Source organism: Gadus morhua, chromosome 13, assembly GCF_902167405.1.
Source record: "Gadus morhua chromosome 13, gadMor3.0, whole genome shotgun sequence".
NCBI lineage: Eukaryota > Metazoa > Chordata > Actinopteri > Gadiformes > Gadidae > Gadus > Gadus morhua.
This window is the reverse complement of record NC_044060.1, coordinates 3,819,768-3,833,659: the sequence shown is the minus strand read 5'-3', so window position 1 is coordinate 3,833,659 and position 13,892 is coordinate 3,819,768. Positions and strand designations below refer to the sequence as shown.

Here is a 13,892-nt window from a genome sequence, read left to right as displayed (position 1 = left end):
CAAGTCCAACATAACACAGAATGAATGATCCAACCTACGGTCGCTTCCTCTGGCGGTCCTGGTGAGGCTAGTGGTCCATCCCTCAGTGGTGGGGCTAGAATGACAAAGGGATCAATTGCACTCCATCTAAAGATTTCATGTCGCACATAAAAGTTGGTTTGGGGCTTTTTCCTTCGGCAGAGACGCCATCAATTCCCACATGACGCTGGCTGTCCCGTGAAACACTGTTTCTCACACTTTGAGATTTTTTTAATCATTATCAAGCAGAGGTGGGGTTCCCCGCGGGGACGATGGGGGTGAGGGACGGGGTGGCGAACTAAAGTTAATGGGATTGTTCGGTGCAACCAGATCGCCAACCAACTACTAGAACAAACTATATTGTGTCAATCACTTAGCCCCTGCCCTGTGTGCACATATCTACATAACAAACTACTAGAAATAGTTAAGAACAAAAAGCAAAAATAATAAAACGAAGAATATGGTAATTTACAAAACGCTAAATTAAGTAATTTTCCAAATAATCCAAATTTAGCACCTGGAACTAAATTATATTAATGCAAATCTCTTAAAACCAAGACTGGAGAACAAATCAAGCTTACATCTCAGGAGGTTGCACGGCGCGGGCGCCGCTTCACCTTCTCAGTGCAGGTTCATGTTCTGGAGATAACTGCAAGTCCACTGACTTTATTTATTAGTCTAAACTGCAAGGATCTCCATCTTCCTGAAGCAACTGTAACGGGTGGGGTGAGAGGCACTGGTATCGCTGTGAGACACTGGTAACGCTAGTCCGTCCCATTCTCACGGGTGAACTTTGCGTCTAGTGGTCTAGAGCTTAAGATCCTCGAGCAGTGAACCCCACAGAAGGTCATTCCCCTTCGACATCGACCATGACTTCGGTCGTTCAGACATGCTGCAGTGTTTCCTTATCCCAACAGTGTTTCCTTATCCTTAGTTCTTCTGACGCTGCATTTTTTTTCCTTCTCCGAGGCAATCACAGCTGATGTCAGAGGTCGAGGCTATCCATTGGCTGATGAGAGCTGGGGCGGGAGTTGAGGGGGGGAGCTGGCTGCAGGTGCAGCGCGAGATTGACACATCCCCCAGCCATTCACTGTGCTCACAGAACTCCGCCTAAGGCGACATTATTCAGATACCATAAAGCGAATCAAATGTATTGTTTTTAAGTTTAACGGTTTTCACTACATCTATGCATAATTCAAACGTAATCAAAAAGTTTTCATGCCAACATAATTTCGTCCAATGTTCAACGAGCGCTCATTTCCCTGACGGGCCTCTTCTGAACCCGCTGTCAAATCCTCCTGCTGTCCTCTTGCACGTTCTAGCCCGCCCCCTCACCCCCTCCTCCCCTCCACCCTGACCTCTCCGCTTCCTCCTCCTCAACTCTCTCACACTTGTATCCCAGTGCTCCAACTCCGCCGTCCCATCCCACCGCCCTCCTCTCGATCACCGTGGAGACCACCACCATGTCGCAGATGAACCCGCGGTCGCAAGAGAACCGGTGTGCACGGCAGATCCGTCCTTGAGCGTCCTGCCTTCCCACCGCTCTCCCTCCCTGCCTGAGGAATAAGGAGGAGACCCCGAGGGGATATATGTGTTTAAAGGGTCCTAAATGAATGGCCCGCAGCCCGCAACAAGGATGTCCTCACTTCTCTCGGCCGACCAGGATCAGACGCGCAGCACGACCCTGTTGGACTCAACAACTGTACCCCACGCGACTAGCAGGAGCCAGAGGGTAGGGCTCACTCATTGCCGGTGTGTGTGTGTGTGTGTGTGTGTGTGTGTGTGTGTGTGTGTGTGTGTGTGTGTGTGTGTGTGTGTGTGTGTGTGTGTGTGTGTGTGTGTGTGTGTGATATCGTGACCTTTTAAAGAGTGAATGTGTGCGTGTTTGTGTATGTGTGTGTGCAACGTGTCTGTGTATGCGCACATGTATTTATTTATTTGTGTGTGTGTGTGTGTGTGTGTGTGTGTGTGTGTGTGTGTGTGTGTGTGTGTGTGTGTGTGTGTGTGTGTGTGTGTGTGTGTGTGTGTGTGTGTGTGTGTGTGTGTGTGTGCGTGTGTTTATGCATGCGTGTGTGCCTGTGTATGTCTGCCTATTTATGCATGTTTCAATTGCATGTGATGAGTTGTGTGTGTGTGTGTTTAGTTGCAGGAAATGCCAAAGCGAGCATAAATAAACAGAGTTTGAAGTGTTTTGTTGTCAAACCAAGCCACTGAGTTCTGGTTCCCAGCTATCTCCCACCCTGGGGTGTTATTACACAAACTCACCAACCAATAGGCCTATCGGCATCTCTGCGAAGATGTGGACAGCATTTGGGAGGAACCCGGGCGTAATTAGATGGATAGATCGATTAGAAAAACAAAAAAACATTATTATTATTCCAAGCAATAGGTAGCTTGGTTTGTAAACCCATCACTTAAAGTAAAGATATGATTAGATATTTGGCTGTTAAGGAGGAGTCTATGAGACAGAGACAGGAACTGGGAGAATAATGTGTATTGAGCAGGTTCTGTCTACCTCGGCCAAGTGCTCAGAGAGAGAGAGAGAGAGAGATGGAGGGAGAGCGCGAGAGAGAGAGGGAGGGAGGGAGGGAGAGAGAGAGTTGGAAAGGGGAGAGAGAGAGAGAGAGAGAGAGAGAGAGAGAGAGAGAGAGAGAGAGAGAGAGAGAGAGAGAGAGAGAGAGAGAGAGAGAGAGAGAGAGAGAGAGAGAGAGAGAGAGAGAGAGAGAGAGAGAGAGAGAGAGAGAGAGAGAGAGAGAGAGAGAGAGAGAGAGAGAGAGAGATGAGGAGAGATCTGAAGATGTGGAGGAGGAGAAGAGGCGATATAGTGCCTCGGAAACGTTTTTCTGGGACGGTATAAATCAGTATTTATGCTTGTTTACCCCTCCCCTGATCCCGGGGGAGATGCTCATAGTTTCCACTCGGGAAAATAGCTAGAAAGAGAGCTAAAAGAGCTGGCTGGCTAGCGCGGAGCAGGGACCAAACTTTCTGCTGGGTCGGTGCCACGCTGGGCTTAAGAAGGCTGAGGAAGTCGCCGAAAGGAGTCGGGGCACAAAGCTCATTGGGAGCCGGTACTCTTTTCCTCCGGTCCACCTTGAATGCGCACCACGCTGGCCCGCTCAGGCACCGTAGCTTTAATCAGTCTGGAGCGGGATGACTGATGAGCACTCGTTAATCAGGCGGGTTTGTTTGCGCCACCGCTGGCACACAGTCCAGCGGTGACTCACGGCGCTTTGAAATTCCAACGGAGAGAACCTTTATTTACACGTTGTGTCTCAACACTTTTTATAGCCACTGTCTGTTATTCTTCATCCTCATCCCCCCCATCCAACCTCCGCACACACAGACACGCACATCCACATGCGTACGTACGCGCACACAACCACACACGCACGTACATATGCAAGCGCGCACACACACTTGACATGCGCAAACACGCATACGCAGGCAGGCACGCAAACGCACACACACACGCACACACAAATGCACACAAACGCGCACACATAGAGACAAACACACAGAGACACACACACACATGCACACTCGTCCCATCTCTTTCCTTTGCACAGACGCCCCCACACACACACACACACACACACACACACACACACACACACACACACACACACACACACACACACACACACACACACACACACACACACACACACACACACACACACACACTCGTCCCATCTCTTCCCTTTCAGCGTTTTTCCGTTCACTTTGTTAGGATCCGGGGGGGCGGCCAGCTTGGTTGAAGCCATGTGATATTACGTTGTGAGATGGACTGCGGGAAGTCCTCCCAGGTTTATTTGAGTCGATTAAATAAGACCATGCTGCTCTCAAATCCTAAAGAAAAAGCTGCCTTGTTTGCTTTGGCTCGTGTGATTAATCTGCGGTTTCAAAACAGCATGCAGCATTAAATGATGTTACATAAATAGGATGATAGAATGAACCACATAAATAACGGCCCCAACTTGGCAAGGAACCTGTGAAGCGAAGCTCTATTCTAAACCGGCCGTCCATTTTAATATCCCTGCCTGCCCCTTATACTGATTGTTGGCATAAACGTATGCCAGGACGTTTGTTGTACTTCCTGGCACTTAATGTGCTGTACTTAATAAAATACTTATTGTATTTTGTACGTCCTGGCAGTTAATGTACACACTTATTGTATGTTGTATGTCCTGGGACTTAAAAAAATGACTAAGCATTGTTTTAGCAGCATCTTATCCTAGCCATCTTAGTTTACAACGGGGAATGGGTCAACCAAGCGATAGTTAGAGCTTGGCACTTGGTTCTATGAAAATCCTTACTGTACTAATGTAGCCATATATTGTTTCGCTTTCTTCTGAAAAATGCACTTATTGTGAGTTGCTTAGTATGAAAGCGTCTGCTAAACGCCCTGAATGTAAACGTGAATGAAACGTCCCTGCCCCTCCAGTGTGTTGTGATAAATAGGGCCAATCCCATTCCTACCCCTTACCCCTTACCCTTACCCCTCCCTCTTGTTTTGAAGGGGTAAGGGGAAGGGGGAAGGGGAAGGGGAAGGGGAAGGGGAAGGGGAAGGGGAAGGGGAAGGGGTAGGAATGGGATTGGGCCTTAGGCCCAATCCCATTCCTACCCCATACCCCTTACCCTTACCCCTTCAAAACAAGGGGGAGGGGTTAGGGGAAGGGGTAAGGGGTAGAAATGGGATTGGGAAATAGTGTCCAGGGAGAAAAGGCCTCTGATGGGGTGATCCCTGCTTCTGCTCCATAACAGTGGGCCGGGACAGACGTTGTTCTTCGTCCGTCTGTCTGCCAGTGTGTATCAAACGGCCACGGATGGCCTGGTCAGAGAGGTGGTGCCACGGTGGAAACATTCTCTCTTGTATTCTATGCACCTCCGTGGTAACGGGTTGACACAGCACTCGGTGATAACACAGGAGCTAGGCCCTGGCTCTCTCAAGGTGGCTCAAAGTCATCGTGGGTTTGAGTGTTCTTCTGTTCTGATTCTGTGTCTGAAAAGTCTTGCGACCCCGACTTCCTAGATATTTGGGCGTCATTGTCACAACTCTGTTGTCTCTCTGTTTCATTCGAACGCACTTTAAGGATAACTATTTGATCTTGCAATCTGGACAACAGGTTTCCTATCATCATTGTGGCTCTAAGGGACTAAAGCAAACAACTATTTTGTTTAATTGGTCCAGTACTCAGCAAGAAGGCTGCAGCCGTAATCCACAAACTTGGCTGCGATGTAATTCTTTGGGGTTATGACGTCTATCAATGTACTGGCTCTAAAAGTGCTTGTTTTTGCCCTTGACAGTCTGAATATTATTATTATACGTGTCTGACAACATAATAGAAAGAATGCCTACAGAGAAATAAAGCTATTTTCTTTCCCAGTGGCCTGATCCGATCTGTTTGTTATTGTGCCTAACCAAGTCTCACTCAAGGAGTGCCGACTGTCTCGCTCTGAAGTCTTGCCCTCTGAAGAGTTGAGCTGAAGCGGAAAATCTCAATCCCCCTTCAGCCAAATCTTTAGATAACACTGAGCTACTCTTTCTGTGGTCCGACACAACACACTCCTGCCAGAACTCCTCTCTCCAACTCTCACTCTCGCTTCCACCGTTCTCCACCTGAAACGACTCACTCTAACGAGATTCAAAGATTTCCGAGCAAGACTTTTTACGGTTCATTTACAATAGTCAAGTTGGGGAGGTTTGCATGTTTGCTCATTTGTCATCTTCCGATTATTTTACTACAAACAAATTGCTCCAGCCAGTCAGTCTCTCTCTCTCTCTCTCTCGCTCTCTCGCTCTCTCTGCTACCTTACCTTCTTTGGTTGTGTTTGTAATCGCCGCTGCTCCCTTAATTTAAGAGACTCCTTCTCATGTCCTTCTTTAGCCTGCTTCCTGGAGTTAGACGTTAGAGGGCTGTCAGCGTAGGAGTGTTTATTTTAGGGGTAGATTACCTAAAGTACACTTTGTGTTTCTGGTCTAGTTGACATACTATAACTTTGTTTTGATACAGTGTTTCAAACAGCTCTTCAAGTGAGAGATGTGTACTTCCACTGGGGTATTTTGTGACACCACTCATGGCTATAAACAACCGCACAGGGTTTATGTTAAACCGAATTAAAGTTCCGGTCACAATGACTTTTTTTGTATTTGTCTGTCGTTTTTAACCTTTAAGAAGAATGACATTGAAACGTTAACAAACTGCTGTCTAAAGGCCCATAGACAATTATTCATGGGATAGTACTGTAAACATGTAATAAATAAAACAAAGACGACACCATGCATGATCTATGTTCCTCTCCATAAAGGTTTGTTCCTCCTTGTGTGTTACTGTATATGTGCACCGTCAGCAGACCGGAGATGTTTGCCTTCAGATCTCAGTGCCAGAGAGCTTTTTGGCAGGAGGGAGTCAGGAAGGCAGGTGGTATTAACAGAGACTGGGTTTATGTAGAGAGGAGGTCTGGGTGGATGAATCAGTCAAACAAAACGGTTGAACAGGGTTCGTGTCCTGTATTCTTTTTGGACCACATTTACTTTTATTTTCAGTTTTACTTTGTTATGTTTAGGAACAACAACTACTGAGTTAGATTTAGGCAACACAACTACTTAGTTAAGTTTGGCAACTAAACTACTTGACTGGGGAAAGGGTTGGAAGGACAACACAACTACTTGGTTGCATTTAATAAAACATTCAACTACTTGTTGAGGTTGAGGAAACATAACAATGTTTTTGTGGTTTTTAAGGTTTAGGCAGTTTAACTATTTTGTTAGGTTTAGGCAACACAACTGCTGGATAGGTTTAAGAAAAATAACTACTTAGTTAGGTTTAGGAAAGGTAATTAGTTATTTAGGTTTAGAGACACTTACTACTGAAATAGATAGGTTTAGACAACATTACTACTTGTTAGGTTTTTGAAACGTTACTACATGATTAGGTTTAGGAAACTCAACTACTTGGTTGGGTTTATGGAGAAAGCCCTGAATCCCGACTCTGGCCGCATGCACTGAGGTAGAGGTGGTGTTTAAACATCACACAGTGAGAAGAGTAATCATACAGCTCATTGGTTGTCAATCAATCAATCAATCAATCAATCAATCAATTATGTGACATGCATTTTAACGTAGGCAATGTGTTTTCTGTTTCAGCAAGAGAGACTCCAAAGGTAAATATCTCCATTATTCAATCCATATTATTTGATTTAGGTCACTGTTTTCCACACATTATTACAACTCATGATGTAATGCAAAATCAAAATCAAAATGTTTAAACAAATCCTGATCGATAGTCACGTTGGGGAACACGATGGACATTAGTTTCCTCACCCTGTCCCCAGGCTGGACTCATTGGGGGTCCCCAGGCCGGACTCTGTGGGGGTCCCCAGGCCGGACTCGCTGGGGCCTGCCGTCTCCAGGGTCAGACCGGGGGCCTCGCCGGACCCGTACCTCTCCCCCCGGGAGGGCCGGCCATCGGCCCGCAGGAGGGCCGAGGGGGACCTGGCGGGCCAGGATTTCAGGAAGGTGAGTGGGGCCCCTCCGGGTGTGACCTTTGACCTCGTGAACACGTCATCAGAGACCCATTGTCCTTATCGGGTGTTTACTGGATTAGCTGTCAATGCGGTTCCTATTTAGACTTTAGACTAGCCGCTGAACAAACGTTTTTATCCAATGTGGGTCACAGTGTAATCAGATATGGGTCACACACACAGACAGATACCCACACACAGACACACACATACAAACATACAGATAGACACACACACACACACACACACACACACACACACACACACACACACACACACACACACACACACACACACACACACACACACACACACACACACACACAATAATACAGACACATACACACAAAAACACACATACACCCAAATAAACAAGTGCAGCATGTTAAAAAGCCTCTATTTTCAAGTCATTTCAAAGTGTACCTTCTCGTGAGATCTCAAATGACAGCCCCCCCTGTGATGTCATCAGGGGTCAGTTTGTCTTTCAATTGCTAATTAGCCTCACACCAGTTGGCAAGATGGTGTTCCTTTAATTTGTGTGTTTGCGTTTTTGTGTGTCTGTGTTTTTGTGTGCGTGCGTGCCTATGTGCGTCTGTGTGTTTGTGTGTGTGTGTGTGCCTATGTGCGTCTGTGTCTTTGTGTGTGCGTGCGTGCCTATGTGCGTCTGTGTGTGCGTGCGTGTGCGTGCGTGTGTGTGTGCGTGCATGCGTGTGCGTGCGTGCCTATGTGCGTCTGTGTGTGCGTGCGTGCGTGTGCGTGCGTGTGCGTGCGTGCGTGCGTACGTGCGTGTGTGTGTGTTGCAGTTGTACGAGGGGGCGGTGGCGGCCAACGGGAGGCTGCGGAGCCGGCTGGACACGAGCAGGGAGGAGCTGGCGTTGGTCCAGAGCCAGCTGGGGAGGGTCACGGGACAACAGGTTTAAACACAACTCACACTGAGCGCGCACACACACACATGGTCACACACAGACAGACACATGCGCACGCACACACACATTTCTCATTAATGATGAAAGCACAGAGAAGGATTCACAAATGTACTTTGTGATTTATATATAAATTACTCTCTTCTCACAAATACATTTCAATGCACACACAAATGGATATCGGTATGTATTAATGCAAAGTAAATCCCTAAGCAAAAATAAGTTTCACAAATACATTTCTGATCCATACACAAATGTGTCTTGTTTTTAATAAGTGTAATATAAATCCATAAATGTATCAATTATAAAATATTTGCAATTTCAGAAAAATTAATTTGGATGTTGTTACATTAATATACAAACTGTTAAACTTGAATTTACAAGATGCTTTTAATTTGTGAACTGGTCTGTATTTATGTGTGGATTTTTGAGACTCTCCTGACGTGGCTGGAGAGTGTCTGTGCCGTTAAAGTTAGATTGTCACACACATACACGCAGAAAACACACACACCCACACACACACACACACACACACACACACACACACACACACACACACACACACACACACACACACACACACACACACACACACACACACACACACACACACACACACACACGCACACACACACACAATGATAAATAGACCAACTCTAACAATAGACAGGAGATGAACATTTATTTCAGCATTTATTTTTTAGCTTCAGGAAAAATGAATGAGTCATCACCAGTAATTTTCATTAAGGAAGTTAGTAGAAGCTTTACAGCCACTAAAAAGGGAGTCTGAGAATAGGCAAAGCAATCAAAGTATCGGAGTAAGTATACAAAGATGTCAAGTGTCACAAAACTAAGTTGAACATTCTGACCTGAGGACACATAATAATAATGACTGCAGCAAAACCGTTTTCACTTCAGAAGACTTACTGCCACAGTTTGTCTTTATGAGTCATGTTGTGTTATGAACACATTTTTCTTTAGGTCGCAAAAGACACAGCTGCACGTTGTCGCCCCCTTTGGCTGTCTGATGAACAGCACATTGATTTTGTGAAAACAGGTTTAGGGGAATTTAATCTGAATTTCAAACAAGACCAATAGATGTTAGAGGTCTTCCAGGTGCATTCCTGTCAACCACATAGTTGCTCACTCGAAATGTGTCTTATCGCTGTGTTCCCTGATAAGGGTCAAGCATCGCTATACCAGCGGAATCACCGTATAACAGCGGAATCAACAAATAACATCTAGGGACGACCATCATGAACCTACTGAACTACTGGCTGGATTCACTTTCATGTATTTTACACCCTCATCATATTTATATTGTGAGAATGTGAGCAGTTACAAGGCTTCCGGCAATAGAGCTCGTAAATCTGCCCCTTCCGGTAGACACCCATAGAGTGGCGAAGTCATGCCCCTTCCGGTAGAGCCCATGGGACATATGATACCATAAAATATGAATGGGTTTCAATGGAGAGAAAGTAATTATTTTCTGGTCCCAGTCTTTATATGTCCTGGATTACACATATGTTTGTGGATTTAAATGATAATTTTTCATGCCATGAGTTTAACCGTTTATTGTTTAGTCAAAGGCTGTAGAGAAAACACAATGAGAAAGACTACATGTCTCGTATGTGACGTCACGCTCCCTGCGACTGGCATGGACAAGGCCGACAATCTTCCCATGCGCATAACTGAAAATCTACACATGCCCCAACTTATAATGGTTTTAAACCTCTTTCGATGCTGTTATCCTCCCCTTGGAAAAAAGCAGTGAAGTGGAGCAGAGAGATCGCCATGTCTGTACCAGAGTGGTGGTGACGTACGTACAGCATTCGCGTCGAGAGCAGCGAAGAGCTGTAGTTCACAATGCGGCCTCACACAAAACCTAACACTATAAAACTTCTTCACGAATTGTTTTTGTTTTCTTTGAATGAAAAAATATAATTTAAATCCACAAACAACATATGTGTAACCCAGGGCATATAAAGACAGGGACCAGAAAATAATTACTTTCTCTCCGTTGAAACACATTCATATTTTACAATCTCAGAGGTCCCATGTGGGTCTACCAGAAGGGGCAGATTTACGAGCTCCATAGGTAGGAGGCGCTGTAAGTAATGTGCGTTGATGTTCTGTTTGTTCTTATTACAGCAGAGAAGGAGAGCGACCGATCGAGCCGCCAACATGTTGGAGATGGAGAAGAAGGTTGGATTTTGAACAACCTTTATTAACACTGTGCTGTGGTGAATCACAGAGTTATGAATAGTGTTTAGGTAATTAACATCTGTTTTTGTATTTTTCTCCTCTGCAGGAAAATCAAAGTTTAGAAAAGAAAATATCCGACATGGAGGAGGAATTAAAGGTAATTCAAATATAACATAGGTTGAAGGGGAATTGTCTGTATGAATTATTGTAATTAACGTTCATTGCTTTAAAAAAAACAGATTTTTCTTTTTGTCTAATTGATGCTTACAATTAATATATAACATAATAAATGTTCCATTATCTTATATGTTCTTACTTAACAATGACTGTTCTGTTAATTATAAATGCAAACCATGATGCTATGCTATGCTATGAGCTAGCACTGGCACATATTGATTAATTTGACCTTTGATCCTATTCTGTGGGCTAACTTGTATTTGCTGATAATATAGTCCCTTATCCTACGGTATTTGAGCTTTGAGCTTACATGCTGTAACTTGATTGTTTTGTAATTAGAACATCATTCATCTTAGGGGCACAGGGTAGATTATTGTTTTTTTGTTAGCTATGAGCTAACACTGGTACTTGATGATATAGCAGTAGCTTAGCAACAAGGCCGTTGATGCTATGCTATGAGCTAGTCAAAATTAAAATGGTTGAAATGAGCTCAAGTTTCACAGAAGAACAAAGAAACAGAACATAAATACACAAATACAAACACTTGATTATTGGGATTGTAAACCCCTTCCGATAGTGTAATGGGCTAAGCCTTTCGCACCAATGCTAGTGGAAGTTAAATTCCCCCTTAGGCGAATTGGGGAAGAACTTGGCAGGCATAAGGCAAGCCTGCACACTATAGATTACACTAAGTAACTGGTGCTTGATAAATGTGGTTGTTGATGCTCTGCCATGCTATGAGCTAGCACCGATATTTGGTGATAAATGTGGTCGTCATGCAACGCTATGAGCTAACAAGGGTACTTGTTGATAAATGTGTCCATTCATGCTACACTATGCTATGAGCTAGCACCGTCACTTATTGATTAATGGGGCTAATTGGTGCTACACTGTTAGCTAACACGGGTATTTGTAGATAAATATGGCCATTGATGCTACTCTACGCCATGAGCTAACACCGGATGCTAAGCTATGCTATGAGCTAACATGGGTACTTGCTGATAAATGTGTTCCTTGATGCTACTCTTCACTACAAGTTAGCACCGGATGCTAAGCTATGCTATGAGCTAGCACGGGTACTTACAGATGAATATGGCCGTTGATGCTACTTTACGCTATGAGCTAGCACCGGATGCTATGCTATGCTATGCTATGAGCTAGCACGGGTACTTGCAGATAAATATGGCCATTGCTACTCTCCGCTATGAGCTAGCACCGGATGCTAAGCTATGCTATGAGCTAGCAAGGGTACTTGCTGATAAATGTGTTCATTGATGCTACGCTACGCTACGAGCTAGCACTGGTACTCGCTGTGCAGTGGCGTTTAGCCGTCAGCGGGGTCGGCCCGCGCCGCTTGTCACCATTATTCTCTTCAGGCGAGCGGACTGCGCAAAGCGTGAGTGCTTTGACATTCACAGGGGTAAGCCTGAGTGTCCCTCTGCAGTCATGCTTCAGCACAAATGTGTGTTGTCTCCCCCACCGCCCCCCGAGGGAATCCAAACAACACAGTGCTGTTATCAGGGAGGCAGTGGGCTCAATAAACCACGGACGCCTGTCTGGAAATAGACACTCCACTATTGAGCAAAACAATTCAAGCGCCCATGTCAGGCTCTTTTGTTTGTTTGTCTCTTGTGTCTCGTGTGCGTGTGCGTGTGCGTGTCCATCTCCTTCAGCTTTGCAGTCCTCCGGCGTAGTGTTGTCTTGCTTAATGACTCCGTAGGTGAAGTGTTTGTTTTAGAGGCGACGACGGAATGCCATATGCTGTGGGTTGATAATCTCATGAGTGTATGCGTGTGTTGGCGAGTGTTATTGTGTGCGTGGGTTAGTTTGTGTGTGTTTGTGAGTGTCTATGCGCAAATGTATGAGTTGTGTTTTTGTGTGTGTGTTTGTTTTTGTGTGTGTGAGTGAATGTATACATGTATATTTGTGTGTGTGTGTGTGAGAATCTATACATTTCAATTTGTATGTGTGTGTCAGCTTGAGTTTATATTTGTTTGTGTGTGTGAGAATTTATCTGTTTAAATTGTTGTGTGCTTGAGAATGTTTGAGTTTATATTTGTGTGATAATGTATGAGTTGATATATGTGTGTGTGTGTGTGATGATGAATGAGTTGATGTGCGTGTGTGTGATAATGTATGAGTTGATGTGCGTGTCCTGAGGTGTGTTTGAATCCCCCCGCTGCCTGGTGTCGCCCCAGGCCAAGACGGACCTCAGCACCGAGAACCAGAGACTGAAAGACGAGAACGGGGCCCTCATCCGGGTCATCAGCAAACTGTCCAAATAACAGACAGCCATCGCTCTACCGACTCTACATCAACACCATGCATTCAGCGCTGGGGTCCATTCTGAAAGTGTGTGTGTGTGTGTGTGTGTGTGTGTGTGTGTGTGTGTGTGTGTGTGTGTGTGTGTGTGTGTGTGTGTGTGTGTGTGTGTGTGTGTGTGTGTCTGATAGGCCGGAAGCACAAAGTAGCAGTATTTCATATTGAGTCGTTGTTTATGTTCACGTTCATGTGTGTGTGTTGTTGGCCTAAGGGACGTGAGAGGGTCTTTATTTAACAGTTCACTTCAAACGAGTCAAACGCATCACGTATTCACTCCCCACCCAAAGAATATCCACTGGCATCTAACCTTGGAGGCCTTCGATTGAGGGATGTTCTACAGGAATATTACCCTCAGAGTTTATATATTGTTGTTAATAAAATGTTTAAACAAAGCAAAGTTTGAATTACTAATTAGGTTTAATGTCTCTGTTTTATATCTATTCCGGTGTATATCGCCCTATATTAAAATAAAGATGCATCTCCCGTTATTTGATTTATATATCGACTAACATTTAGGCAGATTCCAATACCAGCCAACCGATGTATTGGGCTGGCTCTAGTTGTAGGATAGCGCCACCGTTTGACTGACAGTTCCAAGCAGTCTAAAGGGCGGATTATGGTTCCACACGCAACGGAAGGACCACGCAGACGCTTCGACGCAGCTGTGAACCTGTTTTGGTTCTGGGTCGGGTTTTAGTGAGCGGACCAATCACAGCACTTGCT

The 13,892-nt window shown here is 45.0% G+C and overlaps 1 protein-coding gene across 1 annotated transcript; it reads left to right on the top strand.

The window, feature by feature from the left end:
• The first annotated feature begins 1,395 nt into the window (after window positions 1–1,395).
• LOC115557370 (protein phosphatase 1 regulatory subunit 12B) lies at window positions 1,396–13,561 on the top strand. The gene is made up of 7 exons (XM_030375132.1): window positions 1,396–1,750; window positions 7,166–7,182; window positions 7,354–7,537; window positions 8,346–8,456; window positions 10,617–10,670; window positions 10,777–10,827; window positions 13,046–13,561. Exons 1-7 carry the CDS (start codon window positions 1,628–1,630, stop codon window positions 13,130–13,132), a joined length of 627 nt encoding a protein of 208 aa, XP_030230992.1. The 5' UTR covers window positions 1,396–1,627; the 3' UTR covers window positions 13,133–13,561.
• Window positions 13,562–13,892: the final 331 nt, after the last annotated feature.

Coding starts and splice junctions, on each gene's coding strand:
- LOC115557370 (XM_030375132.1), top strand. CDS start 1,628: ATGAATGGCCCGCAGCCCGCAACAAGGATGTCCTCACTTCTCTCGGCC. Junction 7,538..8,345: donor CGGGCCAGGATTTCAGGAAG/GTGAGTGGGGCC, acceptor TGTGTGTTGCAG/TTGTACGAGGGGGCGGTGGC. Junction 8,457..10,616: donor GGAGGGTCACGGGACAACAG/GTTTAAACACAA, acceptor TTCTTATTACAG/CAGAGAAGGAGAGCGACCGA.